This window comes from Amblyraja radiata, chromosome 19 (genome assembly GCF_010909765.2).
Source record: "Amblyraja radiata isolate CabotCenter1 chromosome 19, sAmbRad1.1.pri, whole genome shotgun sequence".
NCBI classification, from domain to species: domain Eukaryota; kingdom Metazoa; phylum Chordata; class Chondrichthyes; order Rajiformes; family Rajidae; genus Amblyraja; species Amblyraja radiata.
In genome coordinates, this window is record NC_045974.1 from 29958730 (window position 1) to 29982282 (window position 23553).

At 39.9% G+C, this 23553-nt stretch overlaps 1 protein-coding gene across 3 annotated transcripts in view; it reads left to right on the top strand.

The window, feature by feature from the left end:
- frs2 (fibroblast growth factor receptor substrate 2) overlaps positions 1 to 13055 on the top strand; it is a 93498-nt gene extending 80443 nt beyond the window's left edge. For all 3 annotated transcript variants that reach the window (XM_033038153.1, XM_033038154.1, XM_033038155.1), the window contains 3 exons: positions 2181 to 2339; positions 9984 to 10147; positions 10572 to 13055. In XM_033038153.1, coding sequence (XP_032894044.1) covers positions 2181 to 2339; positions 9984 to 10147; positions 10572 to 11528 — 1280 coding nt within the window. In that variant the 3' untranslated portion in view covers positions 11529 to 13055. The remainder of the gene's footprint in view (positions 1 to 2180; positions 2340 to 9983; positions 10148 to 10571) is intronic.
- Positions 13056 to 23553: the final 10498 nt, after the last annotated feature.

A 23553-nucleotide genomic window follows, 5' to 3' on the forward strand; every position in this document is an offset into this window, starting at 1 on the left:
AGCTACGTCAAGCTACCGACGACCGGCAGCCCACTAGGATGTCCACCTTCAACCACACCTACGTCCAACTGCGACAAGGTAAGACAATTCAGTCACCAGTTGACGTAGGTTGACTTAGGTAGTCGCCAATGGAATTCCCTGAAGTCAGAACCAGCAACAACCTACGTCATCCTGGCGACAACCTACGACAAACCAACTGTCGCCAAAAGGTTTTGAACATTTCAAGATCCAGCGGTGACTAGAAAAACGTTACGATTCTTTGGGAGACTGAGGAGACTACTCACGACCATACAGGCGACACTCCGGCGACCATGTGACGACCTGTAGTTCCCTAAAAAATCGCCTAAGTAGAACAGGGGCATTAGAGACATCAGCCAAACCTTAGGCTTACCAAAACCAACTGTTTGGAACATTATTAAGAAGAAAGAGAGCACTGGTGAGCTTACTATTTGCAAAGGGACTGGCAGGCCAAGGAAGACCCCCGCAGCTGATGACAGAAGAATTCCCTCTATAATAAAGAAAAATCCCCAAACACCTACCCGTCAGATCAGAAACACTCTTCAGGAGTCAGGTGTGGATTTGTCAATGACCACTGTCTGCAGAAGACTTCATGAACACAAATACAGAGGCTTCACCTCAAGATGCAAAACACTGGTTAGCTGCAAAAATAGGATAGCCAGGTTACAGTTTGCCAAGAAGTACTTAAAAGAGCAACCACAGTACTGGAAAAAGGTCTTGTGGACAGATGAGACAAAGATTAACTTATATCAGAGTGATGGCAAGAGCAAAGTATGGAGGAGAGAAGGAAATGCCTAAGATCCAAAGCATACCACTTAAGCTGCGAAACACGGTGGTGGGGGTGTTATGGCCTGGGCATGTATGGCTGCTGAAGGTACTGGCTCACTTATCTTAATTGATGATACAACTGCTGATGGTAGTAGCATAATGAATTCTGAAGTGTATAGACACATCCTATCTGCTCAAGTTCAAACAAATACCTCAAAACTCATTGGCTGGCAGTTCATTCTACAGCAAGACTATGATCCCAAACATACAGCTAAACCAACAAAGGAGTTTTTCAAAGCTAAAAGATGGTAAATTCTTGAGAGGCCAAGTCAATCACCCGATCTGAACCCAATTGAGCATACCTTTTATCTGCTGAAGAGAAATCTGAAGGGAGACTAGCCCCCAAAACAAGCATAAGCTAAAGATGGCTGCAATACAGGCCTGGCAGAGTATCACCAGGGAAGACACCCAGCAACTGGTGATGTCCATGAATCGCAGACTTCAAGCAGTCATTGCCTGCAAAGGATATGTAACAAAATACTAAACATGACTGTTTTCATTTACATGACATGGCTGTGACCCAAACATTATGGTGCCATTAAATGGGGGGACTATGTATAAACACTGCTGTAATTTCTACATGGTGAAACTAAAATGTATAAAAATGGCCTTTAAGAAAATCTGACAATGTGCACTTTGTCCGCATGTTATTTTTTTCGATTGCAAATCTCAAATTGTGGAGTACAGAGGCAAATAAATAAATGATGCGTCTTTGTCACAAAAATTATGGAGGGCACTGTAGTATCTAATAGCAGCAAAACAAGATGCCGGAGGTTCAGTCAAACCCAAAGAGCCGTCACACTGCAAGGCCTAAAGAGTGAGAATTGCTCTAATTTATTAGAAAACATTGCATTTTATTCAATTTCGATAATTATTTTTAGATTAAATTAGTGATATAGCATGTAAACAGACGCTTCAGGCCACAGAGTCCATACTGACCATCGATCACCCTACACTAATTCTATGTTAATCCCACTTTTGCATGCTACACACTGGAGTCAATTTGCAGAAGCTAATTAACCTGCATGTCTTTGGAAAGTGGGAGGAACCCGGAGCACCCAGAGAAAACCTACATGGTCACAGGGAGAACGTGCAAACTCCCCACAGACAGCGGCCACAGTCAGGATTGAACCTGGGTCTCTGGCGCTGTGTGGCAGCAGCTCTATTGTTATGCCACTGCGCCGCTTACAGTGTATGTGCGTGTGTGTGTATACAAAAGTATAAATTATGAAAAGTATCTGACATAGTGTGAATTAGCTAAATTGTCATTGATTGTTTAGATTAATTGTGGATTATATATTATAATTTACTAAACCCCTTCTATTGTTCATCAGGAATTTTTGCATTCAAATGTGCACGAGCTGAAGAGATTTTCAACTTGCTCCAGGATATCATGCAGTGTAACAGTATAAGTGTAGTGGAAGAGCCAGTTGTCGAAAGAAATGAACAGCAAAATGAATTAGACATTCCAAGAACTCCACGGACACCTACCAGTGAGTATTACTCATGCTTTTGTTTGGAAATAGAAAAATTAAAATCAAGCAAGCTTTGAGTTTTCGACAAGATGAAGGATATTCCTGCCCTAAGTCAGTGCCATTGCAAGCAATAATTGTACATATACTTGGTTCTCATCATTATGCAGAATCAAGTTTAGATTACAGTTTGAACCCCATAATTGGAGTGCAGTTAGCTGCCAAGCAGTTATCCAAAAGAAAGGTGGAGTCAGTGGATAGGAAATAAAGTCTGGTAGGAATCAATGCCGATGCCTCTGGTCTTTCTAATCTTTGTAGGAAATATGTGTGGAGTTTGCACATTCTTCCAGTGCATGATCCCCCCCCCCACCAGTCAAATCTTCTTTACCCCATCCCATTTCCACTTTACAGAGACCGCTCCTTCTGCAACTCCTCAGTTCACATCCCTTCCCATCCAAACCAATTCCTCACCGGGTACTTTCCTCTGCAATGTAACACCTTTCCCTATACCTCCTACCTGAATTCTATCCAGGCACCCCAGCAATCCCTCCGGATGAGACAGATTAATGTGCATCTCCTCTATTTGCATCTATTGCATTCAGTGCTCTTGATGTGTCCTCCTTTACATTGGTGAGGCCAAGCATAGACTATGCGACTTGCACTCAATCCAAAAGTACCAAGGTCTGCTGGATCTCCAAAATGTTAATCAGATTAACTCCCCTTCCCATTCCCATACTGACCTTTCTATCCTTGGTCTCATCCATTGCCAGAGTGAGGCCAGATGCAAACTGGAGGAACAGTGCCTCATATTTTGCTTGGGTAGCTTATACCAAACGGTATGAACATTAAATTCTCTCATTTTACCTAACTAAACTACAAACACCACCACCCCTCCCCTTTTCCCCCTCTCTTCCCTGTGCCCTACCTGGATGCGCACCCATTTCACACTTTCTCCTTCCATTCCCTTCCTCCTAGATTCCTTTCTCTTCTCATTTTGCTCTCCTTCTATCATTATGTCCTTATCTCACGCTTCTGTCTTTTGTTTCTTGCCTTTGTCCAACCATTTGCCAATCAAACACCCCTCATCTGTATCCATTTATCACTTGGTAGAGACACAATGCTGGAGTAACTCAGCGGGTCAGGCAGCATCTCTGGAGAGAAGGAATGGGTGACCTATCAGGTCGAGACCCTTCTTCAGACTTTATTTATCACTTACCACACTTTTATTTCCCCACAATATAATCAGTCTATAGAAGGGTCCCAACCCAAAACGTTACTCCAACACTTTGTGTCTTTTTTTGTTAATCATATGTAGTTCCTGTGTCAACCCTCCATTTACTCTAATTCTACCTTAATCCCATTTTTATTCACCCCACATCCTCATCAACTCTCCTGGATTTCACCACTCCCCTCCATACTAGGGCCAATTTACAGTGACCAATTCACCTGCCAACCCCACCTATCTTTGGGATGTGGGAGGAAACTCACAGTCAGGATTGAACCCAAACTCTGGGACTGAGACAGCAGCTTCACTAGCTGCAACACTGTGCCACTCCTAAACAATACAACAAATGTTTATATTTTATATTCAATCTTGATCATCCTTGTATTGAAAATGTAACTGAACAAAACTATGATATGAATGGCTGAAAGTTTGAAAATGAGAATGATTTGGATAATGTAATTGATGGCTTTGTGGCCAAGTTTGTAAATTATATTTGGACAGGTTGGGAGTGGTTGAAAAATTGGCAGTATGCAAGTGGAATACACATAGCAAAGCATGCGGTCACGCACTTTAGTAGCAGGACTAAAGGCGTAGACTATTACCTAAATGGGAAGAGGATTCAGAAATCGGAGATGCAATGGGACTTGGGAGTACTAGTGCATGATTCCCAAAAGGTTATTTTGCAACTTGAATTGGTATTAAGGCAAATGCAATGTTAGCATTCATTTCGAGAAGACTAGAATATAAAGGTATGGATTTAATGCTGAGGCTTTATATGGCACTGGTCAGACCTGTATTTGGAGTATTGTGAGCAGTTTAGGGCCCCATATCTGAGGAGGGGTGTGTTGGCATTGGAGAGGGTCCAGAGAAGGTTTACGAGAATTATCCCGGGGATAATTGATTTAACGTATCATGAGTGTTTCACAGCTCTGTGCCAGTACTCGCTGGAGTTTAGAAGGATGAGGGGGACCTCATTAAAACTTACCAAACAATGAAAGGCCTGGATAGAGTGGATGTGAAGAGGATGGGAGAGTCTAGGACCAGAGGGCGCAGCCTCAGAATAAAAGGTGGTACAGGTGCACAACCTTTTATCCGAAATTCCAAATAACGAAAAGCTCCGAATAGCGGACATTTTTTCGGTCCTTGAAGAAAGGTCCTTGAAGACGTTCACCGAGGGCGGCCCGCAGAGGTGACAGCGGAACCTCCGGTCGGTCCTCGAAGAAAGGGGAACTAAATCCCCATTCATAAAAGAGAAGGTGAGGGTATATTGCGCGGGAGGGTTAATAATTGACAATCTGCTGCTGCCTGCCCGCTGAGTTAAAAAGTTCCCACGGTAGACTCACGATACACAGTGTATCGTGAGTCTTGCGTGGGAACTTTTTAACTCAGCGGGCAGGCAGCAGCAGATTGTCGCTCCCTTCAGTTTCACCCCACCTACACCCCTCTGCTTCCCGGCCATGTGTGTGACCCCTTCCCTCCCCTCTCCAGCTCCCCGCCCATTGCACGGGCGCGGGGGCTTTGCACTGTCTTCACGTTGGCGATGCCAGCAGGTCAGTGCCAGTCACCGGAGACGTCAGGACCAACGGGACACCGACCCCCAGGCCCACTGCAAGCACGGAGATCCCAGAGACCCACAGCCAGCAGCAGCCCAGCCCCGTTCCAACTCCAGAGGAAAACTGCAAACTGGCCGGAGACGTCAGGACCACCAGAAGCCGCTCCCCGATGGGCCGCTACGGCGACAAGTGGCAGTTCACCCACAGCCCGAGCTGCGCCCCCTCATCGGGACACCGACCCCCAGGCCCACTGCAAGCACGGAGATCCCAGATCAGCAACTCCAGCCCAGCCCCGCTCCAACTCCAGTTGGGGCAGAAGCTGATGGTGTGCAAGGTACGTCTTGTTCTTGGGGTGGCGCAGCTCGGGCTGTGAGCGAACTGCCACTTGTCACCGTAGCGGCCCATCGGGGAGCGGATTCCTCTGGAGTTGGAGGGGGAGGGGGGTATTGTGCTGTTTAATCGCCCCCTGCTATCCCAGGGACAGGGAGACACAGCGGCTTTTGAGAATGGTGGGCAATCACTTCCAAAGTTCTGCCCACACAGTCAGTACACCTCTCCTACACTTGTCTCCCGCACTAAGATCATCTCGCAGAGAATGATCCCAGCCTAACCCTCCCTATTCTCTCCTATTCTGCAAGAAAAAACTACATTGAAGACTCAAACTCGCGATCGAGTAACTGCCGGGATCGAGGCACAAACTCGCAACCTTGCGGATATGAGCCGAGCACTCTACCACTGAGCCAGCCGTTAAAATCTACGCTAAAAATCTTCCATTCCTAAAGCCGAAAAATTCCGAATTACGAAAAGTGTCTGGTCCCAAGGCTTTCGGATAAAAGGTTGTGCACCTGTACCTTTCGAAAGGAGATGTGGAGGAATTTCATGAGTCAGATACTGGTGAATCTGTGGAATTCATTGCCACGGATTGCAAAGGAGGCCAAGTTATTGGGTGGTTTTAAAACTGAGTTTTTAACAGGTTCTTGATTAGTAATGGTGTCAAAGGTTACAGCGAGAAGGTCATGCGAATGGGGTTGTGTAGGATCACAGAAATCTCAATGATTTGCCGTCCAGTTGTAGTGTTTTATTCAAGCACAATGGTTATATGGCATCAGAGCAAAGCATTAAAATATCTGCAGACCTTAACTAAAACTGAGCATATCATTACTAACTATGGAACTGTAACAAAAGGACTGAAGACTGAACACGACGAGACAAACGACACTCAACGAACACACCTACAAAACAGAATACACCACCGTAAAACAAACTTCCTTATCTAGATAGGATGACTGATTCCATTGAATACAGCTATCCAGGATGAAAGCCGCAGGGGTTAAATTGCTGTGCAGCCTGCTGACGCCTAACTGTACTTCACAGAGACACATACTTTGCAGCCCTCTGTCTTATCAGAAACATCAATCTCACGCCTTGTAATGTGCAAGCTTCCACAGGTAGAGAGGGAAAAATAGATCAGCCATGATTGAATGGCAGAGTATACTGGAATGAATGCCCTAATTCTGCCTAATGACATGAACTTGACAATGACATGGATACAGTCAGAATATCCTTGTAAATCTAAGTTGGTATATATTGTCACGTACCAAGATAGAGTGAAAATTTTTGTTTTGCCTGTAAGTCAGGTAAATTATACCATGAATGAGTACAATCAAACCATACACATACAACTGGTCCCGCAAAAATGAGGGAAGAAGATTAGACTTTATTGCCTTCCATCACAGTGAGAAATGTGGGGAATCTGCTGTGTGGATGTTTATGTTAACTTTTATGTAGTTGTGTGTCTTGTTGCTTTTTTTAGTATGGTAATACAAATATCAAGGTACCTTAATTGGTACACGTGGCAGTGGTACAACCACAGAGAACTACAGAGAAAGTGCATATAAAAAGAGCAATGGTTGCCATGAGGTAGATTTGGTCTACATTCTTAAATTATGAGAGGTCCACTCAACCAGTACACTTTTATTTGAAAAGACATTTGAAAAATAATCCATTTATACTTTCAAGGAGGGATGAGAATCAAATCATAAACTTGAGCATAAAAGAGAAATGATTTATTTTTTCAGCATTCTATATCAATTCACATTGAAATTTTAATTATCAAATACAATATTTAGCATTTACCATATAAATGAGTCAAACATTTAGAATGCAAATAATCATTATAACCAAACTTCAGTTTGCTACTTTCTGTTTCATTACGCTAGCAGCAATAATTGATTGATAAACCTGAAACAATCATACTTGTTATACAGTGGCAATGAATCTTCATATACAGTGCCCTCCATAATGTTTGGGCCAAAGACCAGTCATTTATTTATTTGCCTCTGCACTCCACAATTTGAGATTTGTAATAGAAAAATTCACATGTGGTTAAAGTGCACATTGTCAGATTTTCTTAAAGGTAATTTTTATACATTTTGGTTTTACCATGTAGAAATTATAGCAGTGTTTATACATAGTCCCCCCCATTTCAGAGCACCATAATGTTTGGGACACAGCAGTGTCATGTAAATTAAAGTAGTCATGTTTAGTATTTTGTTGCATATGCTTTGCATGCAATGACTGCTTGAAGTCTGTGATTCATGGCAAGCCGAGGTCTTCCTTGGCCTACCAGTTAATTCACGATTAATAAGCTCACCAGTGCTCTCTTTCATCTTAATGATGTTCCAAACAGTTGATTTGGGGACGCCTAATGTTTGCCTGATGTCTCTCAAGTCAAGTCAAGTTTATTTGTCACATACACATACGAGATGTGCAGTGAAATTAAAGTGGCAATGCTCGCGGACTTTTGTGCAAAAGACAAACAACCAAACAAACTATAAACACAATCATAACACACATATACCTTTACATAATAAATAATGGAAGGAAAAACATTCAGTAGAGTTAGTCCCTGGTGAGATAGGCGTTTACAGTCCGAATGGCCTCTGGGAAGAAACTCCTTCTCAACCTCTCCGTTCTCACCGCATGGCAACGGAGGCGTTTGTCTGACCGTAGCAGCTGGAACAGTCCGTTGCAGGGGTGGAAGGGGTCTCTCATGATATTGTTGGCTCTGGAGTTGCACCTCCTGATGTATAGTTCCTGCACGGGGGCAAGTGAAGTTCCCATAGTGCGTTCGGCCGAACGCACTACTCTCTGCAGAGCCTTCTTGTCCTTGGCAGAGCAATTCCCAAACCAGATGGTAATGTTCCCGGACAAGATGCTTTCCACCGCCGCTGCGTAGAAGCACTGGAGGATCCTCGGAGACACTCTGCATTTCCTCAATTGCCTGAGGTGGTAAAGGCGCTGCCTTGCCTTACGAGTGCTGAGGCGTGTGATGCCCATATCATATCCTCGGAGATGTGGACTCCCAGATATTTAAAACAGTTCACCCTATCCACAGGATCCCCATTTATCCTCAATGGAGTGTACGTCCTCGGATGATGTGCCCTCCTAAAGTCCATGATCAGCTCCTTCGTTTTTTTGATGTTCAAGAGGAGGCTGTTATCCTGGCACCAGAGTGCTAGGCCAGCCACCTCCTCCCGGTAGGCCTTCTCGTCGTTGTCTGAGATCAGGCCCACCACCAGTGTCATCAGCAAACTTAATTATTGAATTGGAGCTGAACCTAGCCACACAGTCATGTGTGTACAGGGAGTACAATAGGGGGCTGAGGACGCAACCCTGGGGCGATCCTGTGCTCAGGGTGAGGGACTTCGATGTATTCTCTCCCATCTTGACTACCTGGGGCCTGGCGGTGAGAAAGTCCAGGACCCAGGCACACAGGGAGGTGTTGAGCCCCAATTCCATTAGCTTCCCGGTCAGTCTGGTGGGGACTATCGTGTTGAAGGCTGAACTGTAGTCTATGAACAGCATCCTCACGTAGCCCCCCTTCTGGCTGTCCAGATGGGAGAGAGCGGTGTGCAAGACCTGGGAGACCGCATCGTCCGTGGATCTGTTCGGATGGTATGCGAACTGCAACGGGTCCATGTTCCGAGGGAGGAAGGCGCAGATGTGTTTCTTCACCAGCCTCTCAAAGCCTCTCTAACAGTTGTATTCTTGGTTCTCAGTCTCATAATGGCTTCTTTGACTTCATTGGCACAACTTTGATCCCCATGTCGATAAACAGCAATAAAATGTGATGGAAAGACTGGAGGAGAGACTAGGTGCTGAGAGCTCTCTTATACCTGCATTAAGGAGGCATTTAAACACAGCTGAGCACCTGTGAAGCCATGTGTCCCAAACACCTGTGAAGCCATGTGTCCCAAACATTATGGTGCCCTGAAATGGGGGGACTATGTATAAACACTGCTGTCATTTCTACATGGTGAAACCAAAATGTATAAAAAATGCCTTTATTAAAATCTGACAATATGCACTTTAACTACATGTGATTTTTTTCTATTACAAATCTCAAATTGTGGAGTACAGAGGCAAATAAACAAATGATGGGTCTTTGTCCCAAACATTATGGAGGGCACTGTAGTACCTAATAGCAGGAAAACAAGATTATGGAGGTTCAGCCAAACCCAGAGAGCGGTCTCACTGCAAAGGCCTAAAGAGTGAGAAGTGCTCAGATTCATTAGAATACATTACATTTTATTCAATTTTGCTAATTATTTTTAGATTAAATTAGTTATAGCATGTAAACAGATGTTTATAAGCAGATTTATAAGCTGATTGATTGGTTGCTGTTTTTCCATTTTTGCAAGGTTTCTATGGTTCTTCCGTTAAAGTTACAGTGGATATTCTGACGTGGCAGATCACATTTCAATGCAAAGTATTCCACAGCACATAAACATTTCATGATTTATTTTAAATTGTGATTTTTTTGTTGCTAGTAAAGATGTAATTTTGTCTGCTTTGCAAATAACTGCAATAATCTGTTCCTCTCAGCTCCAGGTTTTGTTCAACCAAGCTTGCCAAATGGATATCCCAGGTACCCATCATTTGGTGACGGCTCTTCTCATCCTTCAACACGACATCCATCTGTAGGCAGTGCACGTTTGCCCTCTGTGGACGAAGAGTCAACTCACCCTCTAATAGTATCAGAGGAACAAGTAAGAAAAGTCTCACATTTTGCCCTAAAATTATTTAGTAGCTAAATTGAGAAATGGAAAGACTTTCATTCTTTTGGTGCACATAACTATGAAGTATGTTTTAAATTTTGTGACAAGCATTCTTGCACATGGCAAAGCAGTATATAATACCATGAAAGGGAAACTAACTGGATATTACAAATTCAACAAATCTTTCTATTACTCTTGCAAATGAATCTTTTATACCAATTAAAAGCAAAAACTTTTATCGCAAAAAGCTTCTGAAAACAATTTATATAATCTCTTGTACTTTGTGTTGAGAATAAATAACTAAAAAAATTATGAAGAATGACAATATAGCCTTGCTGTTGCAGTAGTTATCTTGAATAGTGAGCAGTTTTTGTTGGTTACATGACGATGTCTTTACTTTTTTTCTTGTTCACAGGTTCACACATATGTTAATACCTCTGGTGTACATGAAGAACTGAAAAACAGATCCACTGTGCAAACGTCATTGGAACTCCAACCTTTAAATAATGATGCTACCATTGATGTTGAAGATCATTGCAGTTCATTAGAAGAGAGAAACCCACAGGTTCAGTTTGAACCCCAAGGGGTAAAATTTGTTTTGGGACCAACTCCTGTACAAATGCAGCTAATGGAAAAGGAAAAGCCTGAAGCTCCTGGAAGTGAGCAGACAAATGCTGGCAGTGGCAATAATTGTACTGATTGGGACACTGGTTATGACAGTGATGAACGGAAGGAAGCACCCTCTACTAACAAGCTAGTGTATGAAAATATTAATGGCCTTTCAATCCCCACTGTCTCAGGAGGCAGACGGAGTAGACTAATGTCAAATAATAGTTCCGATGTACAGAATATAAACAACTCTGCTCAGAGGAGGACTGCACTCTTGAATTATGAAAACTTGCCTTCTTTGCCTCCAGTGTGGGAAGTACGCAAACTAAGTAGAGATGAAGAAGATAGTTTGGGACCAAAGACGCCTTCGCAGAATGGTTATCACACTAATCTTGATCAAATGCACAACTATGTTAATACAGAGAATATAACTGTTCAGCCTAGCGTACACAAAGTTGATTTTGTACGACAACTGGATTGTTCCCCAAGTGTTTTTAATTTTGAAATAAGACGACCAAGTCTGGAACATAGGCAGCTGAACTACATCCAGGTTGACCTGGAAGCTGGTAGTGATTCGGATAACCCACAGACTCCAAAAACACCCACTACTCCACTTCCACAAACTCCAACGAGGCGAACAGAATTATATACAATGATAGACATAGAAAAGACTGCTGCTATGTCAAATTTACAGAAAGCACTGCCAAGAGACGATGGAACTGCAAGAAAAACAAGGCATAATAGTACTGACCTACCAATGTGAGCCGAGGAAATGCTATTTTGTTTAGTTGCACCTTTGTTAAATAAAGACACGTGGATTTGAGTGTTTTCTTCCAGAGATTAACAGCGGTTAATAGACTGAATGAAATAAGGAAAAAATTAGGAATTGTGTTTTGAGCCTAACATGTTATGTCAGTTAAAGGGAATTCATGTAGAGCAGGAACTCCATAAAAGCACCCCTTTTGTTTTATCACTCTGTAGTTTGAACTTAGTTTTTAGAATGTTACCTTCACCTTGCTGAACATCCATTCAACTGGATTCTCTGTAGGACAGAATGCAAATATCTAAAATCGTTTATATGGCTTTTCTAGCATTTCTTACAGAACTTTATGTATGTGTATTCTTTGCAGGCAAATGACACACCTAACTAAATTTAATTTCTGCAGTCTCTAGTAATCAGTGTGTGTGTTTTCAATTAGCATTAATTGATGCTGGTACGCAACTTGTATTTGTACTGAGATTTTGTCAATCAAAATCCAAGTATAAGCATGCACTTTCACCAGATAATCGTGTAACATTGCTGAAGATATAATGCAGTTTATCCTTAATTTCAAAGGAATTTATCGTAGGACAATAAGACTTGACATTTGTGCCTTGGAGTGATTTTGTTTAAATATTTTGCTATTGAAGCTGCTGCTTTTACAAGCAGTTTCTTTCAGGTCTTCTTTTTGAATGAACAGATTGCAATCACATTCTGAAAATGAAACTGCAGTTTTCTCTAACTGTTTATTAGTATACTTTTGATGTGATTAGATAATGGTCATGTTAAATTTACCACAGTGCCATTTTAATAATTGCAAAGTAAAACAATAGACACTACAATTATCAATTAGTAGACTATAAAATACACTAAGTGATAAAAACATCTAATGTTTCTTGCCTATTTTTGTATTGTACTATACTGTAAAATGTTCTAACATGCTTTATAAAATGATAATCTTTCTTTCTACATATAGTGATTGTATAAAAGTAGTAAAATAGTTCTAAAATTATTTTTACATAGTATAAACTCAGATTGGGCACATCCATGCTTAATTTTGTTGTAAATTTATTTGGTATTTTCAGTTGCAGACATTCCATATGTTTTTCTTCCATTTCCTTGTCATAACCCAGTGTAGGATGTACTCTAAACAAATACTAGTTATAGAAATTGCCACATTTTTTTGTTTGCATCTCAGGTACTGATGTAGTTTGTCAAAATTGCTGGATTTAAGAAATGCCCGAATGAGGTTGTCAAATGTCAAAAGTGCCAATATAATACATTTTTTGTAGCATGAGAATGATTTTTACAAACATTTATAATTGATGCTACGGTTACCCGGTTTACAAGAGTCCTCTAGTTTTTGAAGTAAAACCAAATTTATAAACAAATCGTTGTTCACGTATTAGGCGGCTGCCAGGAGATTCAAAGTGTTTAACGGCTGTTGAAGTTCCCTGTGGAATAAGCTGCGTCTCAAGAGATGAGCAATGTACTTAGTATTGTATGATTAATAAACTTTTTTTTGCTGAATAACGTTCTCCGACATTATCATTATTCATTTTAGTGTTCAAGTTTGCCCAGTGGGTTGGGGAAACCAGTTTTCAATGTTGGGGAATGCACAGTGGATCTTGATGATCCTCTTAGAGTGGCAGCACCCAGACCCGCTGTAGCCAGCATCCACACTCCAATTTGGGCCAGACCAAGGACTTGTAGGCTCTCCCTCTTCTATCTCTCCCTCCTAACCCCATTGTAGCGAAGTTACAAAACCTACCATCAGCGGCGTTGTAGATCTGCCACTGCCTGTGCGGGTGATTCCGGAGGCTTTGGGAGGGGGCGGGATTAAAATGCAGGTTTGCATTGATTGTCGGAGAGGGATTTCCTCGAGCTGCTAGCTGATGAAGAAAAATCGTTCGCGCTTCCGTTCGCGTTTTTTTTATTTTGCTGGAAGTTTGCGTCGCTGGATTAAATTTTAAACGCAACTAAAAACGCCTTCAACATCATGGATCGCAATATCAGGACAAATCAAAAGGTATGTTGTTTATTTAACGTTATTTTGCTTTATGGTGTGGCTTTATTTTAATCTTATGATGCGGGAAATGTTATTTAGGCCCACATACGAATCGGCCGTGTCTTGCCTGCCGTTATGGGCTTACATTTACGGCAACGACAACATTCCAATCGATCACATTCCAGAAACAGCCATTCTCTAGATAATCAAATTCTTTTTTTTTTTGGCCAATCATGTCATAAGAGCATCTAAATCATCTATATTTTGAGTTATTGTCTATCAATGTCCAATATTTTCACACTAAATATCCAGAGTACTGTTTTAGTCAGATGTATTGTGTAAAAAATTAATGATTTTAATTATCTTGAGTGGATGTTTCTGGATTAATTTATGGGAATTAAACATTAAATTCCTTGTTTTATGTAAAGCACTTAATGTTTTATGTAAAGCACTTTGAATTACCTTGTTGTTGAAAGGTGCTATACAAATAAACTTGCCTTGCCTTCCATTTGGCATATAAATTCATGACAAAGTGAGATTTAAAAAACATTATATTTTGAATTAGCGTGTGACTGGGATCAGTTTGTTATTTGGATACTTAGGCTATTAAAATTTTTTAGCCTTTTCTTAAGAAATGGATAGATGTTTAGATCTAGAAATTGAATTTAGATGAATTGATTTGATGAAACTGACGAATATGAATTTTTTGTTGGGTATTTACTATTTGTTTTAGCATATAACGTTATCGTTTCTACCTTTTTTTTCCTAAAACTGCAAATAATAACGTTTCTGTTAATGCTGTTCAGTGTTTTTTTTTTCTTCTTTACATTTTAAACAGATGTCTCCGAAGAAGAAATGCAAAATTGTCAATCCAAATGCCCAGTAAAAGAGTGATTTAGACAGCATTCGCAGAGATTATCCGAATTTGGACTGCTCCAAATGTGATGATCCACAGGACATTCTTAATGGGAAAGTAGTGGGCAGAAAGGCATGTCATGCGTGGTTTGAAAAGCAAAAACCTGTAGTTTACAATGCCAAAATTGAAAAGTTGAGGAAAAACAAAGTGTACAGTGCAGAGTTGCTTATTGGTTACAATCTGAAGAGTATGATGTACCAGCTAGCAACTGATCTTCTCCATAAAGACTTGGTCTATTGCTAGAAATTGTCATTTCTTTACCTATGTGTTACAGACTTACATCATATAATACATTAATATTAAAGTTCTGATCTTGAGAATATCACATTTTTCAAGGCAGTCTGGGTGTTTATTACTATTTCCGTCACAACGGTCAATTTTGTAATTAGCTACATTAGGTAACTCTAATTATATGCTTTAATTTCAGGTCTTCCATGTAAGATGTTTTATATTTGTTTCAGAATACTTCAATCTATAATAACTGAAGATTTCATTGTTCTCTTAGTTTTTAAGAAAGTTATGGGCTTTTGACTGTCCTCGATCACAGCTTTTGTGTTAAGTCAATGGAAAAGCAATAGGGAACACGATGCTAATTTCCGAGTATGAAAATGACCATAACTTTTTTAATACTGAAGATATGAAAGTGAATTATAGAAACATAGAAAATAGGTGCAGGAGTAGGCCATTCGGCCCTTCGAGCCTGCACCGCCATTCGATATGATCATGGCTGATCATCCAACTCAGTATCCCATCCCTGCCTTCTCTCCATACTCCCTGATCCCTTTAGCCACAAGGGCCACATCTAACTCCCTCATAAATATAGCCAATGAACTGGCCTCAACTACCTTCTATGGCAGAGAATTCCACAGATTCACCACTCTCTGTGTAAAAAATGATTTTCTCATCTCGGTCCTAAAAGACTTCCCTCTTATCCTTAAACTGTGACCCCTAGTTCTGGACTTCCCCAACATCGGGAATAATCTTCCTGCATCTAGCGTGTCCAACCCCTTAAGAATTTTGTAAGTTTCTATAAGATCCCCCCTCAATCTTCTGAATTCCAGCGTGTACAAGCCGAGTCTATCCAGTCTTTCTTCATATGAAAGTCCTGCCATCCCAGGAATCAGTCTGGTGAACCTTCTCTGTACTCCCTCTATGGCAAGAATGTCTTTCCTCGGATTAGGAGACCAAAACTGTACGCAATACTCCAGGTGTGGTCTCACCAAGACCCTGTACAACTGCAGTAGAACCTCCCTGCTCTTATACTCAAATCCTTTTGCTATGATTGCTAACATACCATTTGCTTTCTTCACTGCCTGCTGCACCTGCATTCCTACTTTCAATGACTGGTGTACCATGACACCCAGGTCTCGTTGCATCTCCCCTTTTCCTAATCGGCCACCATTCAGATAATAGTCTAATTTCCTGTTTTTGCCACCAAAGTGGATAACCTCACATTTATCCACATTATACTGCATCTGCCATGCATTTGCCCACTCACCCAACCTATCCAAGTCACCTTGCAGCCTCCTAGCATCCTCCCTACAGCTAACACTGCCCCCCAGCTTCGTGTCATCCGCAAACTTGGAGATGTTGCATTCAATTCTCTCATCCAGATCATTAATATATATTGTAAATAGCTGGGGTCCCAGCACTGAGCCTTGCGGTACCCCACTAGTCACTGCCTGCCATTCTGAAAGGGACCCGTTTACTCCCACTCTTTGCTTCCTGTCTGCCAGCCAGTTCTCTATCCACATCAATACTGAACCCCCAATACCATGTGCTTTAAGTTTGTATACTAATCTCTTATGTGGGACCTTGTCGAAAGCCTTCTGAAAGTCCAGATATAATACATCCACTGGTTCTCCCTTATCCACTCTACTAGTTACATCCTCGAAAAATTCTATAAGATTCGTCAGACATGATTTACCTTTCATAAATCCATGCTGACTTTGTCCAATGAATTCACCACTTTCCAAATGTGCTGCTATCCCATCTTTAATAAATGACTCCAGAATTTTCCCCACCACCGATGTTAGACTAACTGGTCTGTAATTCCCTGTTTTCTCTCTCCCTCCCTTTTAAAAAGTGGGGTTACATTAGCTACCCTCAAGTCCTCAGGAACTACTCCAGAATCTAAAGAGTTTTGAAAAATTATCACTAATGCATCCACTATTTCTGCGGCTACTTCCTTAAGTACGCTGGGGTGCAAATTATCTGGCCCTGGGGATTTATCGGCCTTTAATCCATTCAATTTACCTAACACCACTTCCCGGCTAACCTGGATTTCACTCAGTTCCTCCATCTCATTTAACCCCCGGTCCCTTGCTATTTCCGGCAGATTGTTTATGTCTTCCTTAGTGAAGACAGAACCAAAGTAGTTATTCAATTGGTCTGCCATGTCCTTGTTCCCCATGATCAATTCGCCTGTTTCTGACTGCTAATCTTTTCCTCTTCACATATCTAAAAAAACTTTTGCAGTCAGTTTTTATGTTCCCTGCCAGTTTTCTTTCATAATCTATTTTCCCTTTCCTAATTAAGCCTTTTGTCCTCCTCTGCTGGACTCTGAATGTCTCCCAGTCCTCTGGTAGGCTGCTTGTTCTGGCTAATTTGTACGCTTCATCTTTTGTTTTGATACTATCCCTGATTTCCCTTGATATCCACGGATGCACTACCTTCCCTGATTTATTATTTTGCCAAACTGGGATGAAAACTTGTTGTAGTTCATCCATGCAGTTTTTAAATGCCTTCCATTGCATATCCACCGTCAACTCTTTAAGAATCATTTGCCAGTCTATCTTGGCCAGTTCACGTCTCATACCCTCAAAGTCACCTTTCTTTAAGTTCAGGACCCTTGTTTCTGAATTAACAATGTCACTCTCCATCCTAATGAAGAACTCAACCATATTATGGTCACTCTTGCCCAAGGGGCCACGCACAACAAGACTGCTAACTAACCCTTCCTCATTACTCAATACCCAGTCTAGAATAGCCTGCTCTCTCATTGGTTCTTCTACATGTTGGTTTAGAAAACTATCCCGCATACATTCCAAGAAATCCTCTTCCTCAGCACCCCAGCCAATTTGATTCACCCAATCTATATGTAGATTGAAGTCACCCATTATAATTGTTTTACCTTTGTTGCACGCGTTTCTAATTTCCTGTTTGATGCCATCCCCAACTCCACTACTACTGTTAGGTGGCCGGTACACCACTCCCACTAGCGTTTTCTGCCCCTTAGTGTTTCGCAGCTCTACCCATATCGATTCCACATCCTCCAAGCTAATGTCCTTCCTTTCTATTGCGTTAATCTCCTTTCTAACCAGCAACGCTACCCCTCCTCCTTTTCCTTTCTGTCTATCCCTCCTGAATATTGAATATCCCTGGATGTTCAGCTCCCAGCCTTGGTCACCCTGGAGCCATGTCTCCGTGATCCCAACTATATCATATTCATTAATAACTATCTGCACATTCAACTCATCCACCTTATTACAAATGCTCCTTGCATTAAGATACAAAGCCTTCAGGCTTGTCTTTACAACACTCTTACCCCTTATACAATTATGTTGAAAAGTGGCCCTGTTTGATTTTTGCCCTGGATTTGTCTGCCTGCCACTTTTACTTTTCACCTTGCTACCTATTGCTTCTACCCTCATTTTACACCCCTCTGTCTCTCTGCTCTTGCACCCATCCCCCTGCCACATTAGTTTAAATCCTCCCCGATAGCACTAGCAAACACTCCCCCAAGGACATTGGTTCCATTCCAGCCCAGGTGCAGACCGTCCTGTTTGTACTGGTCCCACCTCCCCCAGAACTGGTTCCAATGCCCTAAAAAATTGAATCCCTCCCCCTTGCACCATTTTTCAAGCCACGTATTCATCTGCAATATCCTCCTATTTCTACTCTGACCAGCCCGTGGCACTGGTAGTAATCCAGAGATTATTACCTTTGAGGTCCTACTTTTAAGTTTATCTCCTAGCTCCCTAAATTCACCTTGTAGGACCTCATCCCTTTTTTTTACCTATATCGTTGGTGCTAATATGCACCACGACAACTGGCTGTTCACCCTCCCCCTCCAGAATGTTCTGCAGCCGTTCAGTGACATCCCTGACCCTTGCACCAGGGAGGCAACATACCATCCTCGAGTCTCGTTTGCGGCCGCAGAAACGCCTATCTATTCCCCTTAGAATTGAATCCCCTATTACTATTGCCCTTCCACTCTTTTTTCTCCCCTCCTGTGCTGCAGAGCCACCCATGGTGCCATGAACTTGGCTGCTGCTGCCTTCCCCTGATGAGCCATCTCCCCCAACAGTATCCAAAATGGTATACCTGTTTAGGAGGGAGATGACGCAGGGGACTCTTGCACTACCTGCCTACTGCTTTGCTGGTTATTGGCCACCCGTTCCCTTTCTGTCCTCTTTCCTTTTACCTGCGGTGTGACCAACTCGCTGTACGTGCTATTCACGACTTTCTCAGCATCGTGGATGCTCCAGTATGAATCCAACCGCAGCTCCAACCGTTCAATGCGGTCTGCCAGGAGGTGCAGCTGGACACACTTCCTGCAAACGTAGTCACCAGGGACACCGACCATATCCCTGATCTCCCACATGTTGCAGGCTGAGCAAACCACGGGGCCAATCTCCACTGACATAGCTTTTTTATTTTATTTTTTATTTTTATTTGTTTATTTTATTAGAGGTTAATACAGTACAAAACAGTACAGTGGAACCTAATTTTAGTTGCCAACTATGTCATACCGTAATCCATTCAATGTACAACCTCTAGTTTTATGTTATGAGAAGGAAGTAAGCAAGACAAGAAACAGAAAGGAGAAAAAGTGGAAAAATAGATGGTAGAGAGTAGAAAAACGTGAAGTGTGTATATTAAAAAAAAAAAAAATTTTTTAAAGGAAAAAGTGGAAAGTAGAAATAGAAGAGAAGGCCCCTTAAAAGAGAAAATTTCAAATCTGTATTCGGAGATGTAGATCTATCCACGTCATGAACTGAAATCGGCAATCCTTATGGTACCGCTGCATCACATGATTCCAAAAAGTCGATGAAAGGAGACCAACTCCTTAAGAATTGGTCATATTTATCTATTAGTCGGAGTCGCATTTCTTCAAGGCGTGTTATGTCCATCATATTCCTAATCCACATTTTAACAGTTGGTATGGTTGTATTTTTCCAAAATTTAAGTATCAATTTCTTTCCAATTATTAACCCATAATTAAAAAAAACATTTTGGTCTTTATTTAAATTGGTATCTTCTCCTATTATTCCAAATATAATCCATTCCATTTTGGGTTCTATTCTTGACTTGAAGAGCTTTGTAAATATATCAAATATATCACTTTGTACATCCTACAAATGAATGTGTTATATTAACGTTTTGAAACAAACATTTATCGCATCTGGGAGAGACGTTTGGATAAAATTTATTCAACCTTGTTTTTGAATAATATAGTCTATGTAATAATTTGAATTGAATTAAATTATGTCTTGCATTAATAGAACAGTTATGTGTATTCATCAAATACTTTTCCCATCTATCCTTCGAGATCTTTATCATTAGCTCATGTTCCCAATCTTCCCTTAGTGCTTCTGTTGAGGGTGATTCTCTATATAATATATTATTATAAATGTATGATATTAATTTTTGTGAATCAGCCTTAATATTCATTGCTTCTTCTAAAAGGTCTAAAAATATAGTTTGAAATCTATGTGTATATTTCTTCATAAAGTCACATACCTGTATATATTTAAAATATTGATTATCCTTCAATTTAAATTTTAATTGTTGAAATGATAACAGTTTGCCCAATTCATACATATCCCCTACTTTCTTAATCCCCAGTCTATCCCATTGTTGATATGTGTTGTCGATGAGAGAAGGTTTGAATGCGGGGTTGTTCAATAGTGGGGTTAGTACTGATAAATTATTTAATTTCAAGGATACTTTTATTTGTTTCCAAATTCTTATTATATTGTGAATAATTGGGTTCTTCTTATATATTATACTATTCAATTTTATCGGTGAGAGCAGGATCGTTCCTATATCGTGCAGATAGCACTCCTCTTTCTCCATTCTTATCCACTCCAACTGCTGAGTGGAACTATCCAGCCAGTACATTATGTTCTTAATATGCACTGCCCAGTAGTAATACATAAAGTTAGGTAATGATAAACCCCCAACTTCTTTAGATTTGCACAAATGCTTTCGTTGAATTCTATGTGTTCTGTAATCCCATATAAAATTAGTGATAGTGGAATCTAGTTTTTTGAAAAAATACTTTGGAATATATATTGGGATCGCTTGAAACAAATATATTAATTGTGGTAAGAAAGTCATTTTTATAGCGTTAATTCTACCTATCAATGAGAGCGGAAGCGTTTTCCAAAATTTAATCATATCATTCAGTTTATTTAATAGTGGTATAAAATTGGCACTAAATAATGATTTATGTCTTCTCGTAATTTGAATACCCAGATACTTGAATTTTTCTGTTGCAATTTTGAAGGGGAATTTTAGTGAGTGTCTCGAATCCTGTGATTTTAAAGACATAATTTCGCTTTTATTCCAATTTATTCTATATCCTGAAAAAGAGCCGAATTCTTCAATTAGTGTTAATAAGGTGGGTATACTCGTTTGTGTATTAGTAATATATAAAAGGATATCATCAGCATATAGTGAAATTTTATTATTTGAGTCCTTAGTGTTATATCCGTGAATATTCGGGTGATTTCTAATCCTTTCGGCCAACGGTTCTATCATAAGGGCAAATAGCAATGGTGATAAGGCACACCCTTGCCTATTACCCCTTGATAAGTAAAATTTTGAAGATATCGTATTGTTAGTTAGTATTCTTGCCGTAGGTCTATCGTAAAGTAGTTTAACCCATCTAATAAAATTCTCTCCCATATTGAATTTTTGGAGTACCTTGTATAAATACTGCCATTCTACTTGATCAAATGCCTTCTCTGCATCCAGCGTGACAACTGAAATATCTTCATTGTCCTCATTATGAGAGTACATTATATTGAAAAGCCTTCTTAAATTATTAAATGATTGTCTTTTGGGTATAAATCCCGTTTGATCCGTATTTATTAAATTGTTAATATAATTATTTAGCCTTCTAGCTAGAATCTTTGCTAAAATTTTCTGATCCGTATTTAGAAGTGAAATAGCTCTATAAGAACCCGGTTCATCTAAATCTTTATCTTTTTTTGGTATAAGTGTTATTGTTGCTTCTGCTAGGGTTTCTGGTAGTTTATTTTCAGTATAAGCCTGCGTGTATAAATTGAATAATCTTGGTACAATTGACTCCTGAAATCTTTTATAAAATTCATTACTAAAACCGTCTGGTCCTGGGGTCTTCCCATTTTTCAGTGAGTTTATTATTTGTTTTATTTCTTCATTAGTAATCCGTGTTCCTAATTGCTCTTGTTCTAAACTATCCAATTTTGGGAGCTTGCAATTATCTAAAAAATTTGTCATTTTACTTACATCTGTATTTATTTTAGATGTATATAAATTGTGATAAAATTGGGCAAACCTCTTATTAATATCCTTAGGCAGTGTTAAAAACTCACCCTTATCCGATTTAATTTTAGTAATAGTTTTTTCCTTTTCTCGTTGCTTCAGTTGCCTCGCAAGTAGTTTATGTGGCTTATCCCCAAATTCGAAGTGTGCTTGTTTTGTAATTTGGAATAATCTTCTTACTCTAGCCGATAGTATTCTATTGACTTTATATTTCAATAAAGTTATCTTATTATGTTTATTTATGGTTGGGTCAGTTGCATTGTCCAGTTCTAGTAATTTTATTTTCTGTTCTATCCGCTGAAGTTCTCTTTTATTTTCCTTATTTTGAAAACTTTGGTAAGAAATTATGACACCGCGAATATATGCCTTGAATGTTTCCCATAATAGCGGTGCAGAAATACCCGGCGTGTCATTTATTTCGAAAAAAAAGTTTTATTTGTTCTTTTATATATTCATAACCCTGCGGGTTATTTGATATGTGTACATTGAATCTCCAAAAAGGTTTTATACTCGGCATTCCCTCAATTTTAAGTATAAAAGTCAATGGTGAATGATCAGAAATAATACTATTATGATATGATGGTTTATTCGTATACGGGATTAATTTTGTGTCCAATAAAAAAAGTCAATTCGCAAATAAGTTTTGTGAACTGATGAATAAAATGAGTATTCCCTACCACTTGGATTTGCTATTCTCCAAACATCAGCTATGTTATTATTTTTTATATAAGTATTTAAAAATTCACAGGTCTTAGTTTTAACAAGACGCTTCCCTAGCTTTATTGATTTATCTAAGTATGGATCTATAACACAGTTAAAATCTCCCCCCATTATTATATTTTGATAATTATGCTCTGCGATTAAATCTATTATTTTCCTAAAAAATTGTGGGTTATCAAAATTAGGCGCGTAAATATTTATCATAGTTAATGGTGTATTGTAAATTTCTCCCGTGACTATAACATATCTTCCCTCTTTATCAGATATAGATTTCTTTAATTTAAAAGGTATACCCTTCCGAATTATAATGGCCGTGCCTCTTGCTTTAGAGGTGAATGAGGAGTAATAGGTTTGACCTATCCAATTTGCCCTTAATCTGATCTGAGTTTATTGTTTCAAATGTGTCTCTTGTAGGAAAGCAATATCCATATTTATTGATTTTAATTGTGCCAGAATTTTACCCCTCTTAATTGGCTCATTCGCTCCTCTGATGTTCCAACTACAGAAGGTGAGACCTCCGATATTTATTCGACTATTATCTTGCATTGGCTATTATTACCAGACTGTATGATTCATGTGATGCAGCCAAGTATCTCGGAATCCCGAATCCAGAGTTGTCCTTCATAATTTCTACAGTAGTTTTACATCTCCTGACACTATTAAACATAATTAAGGGAAAGAGAAAAACATAAAATAAAGTGTACATAAAAATTATTAAGTCATACAACACATAATTGTGAATAAACAAAAAAAGTGAATGTAATTTATCAAAAAAGCGATAAATTACAAAAAAGCCACCTAAGGTAGCTAGGTTTGTTTTTAAATTGACCGCCATCGATGAGATTATG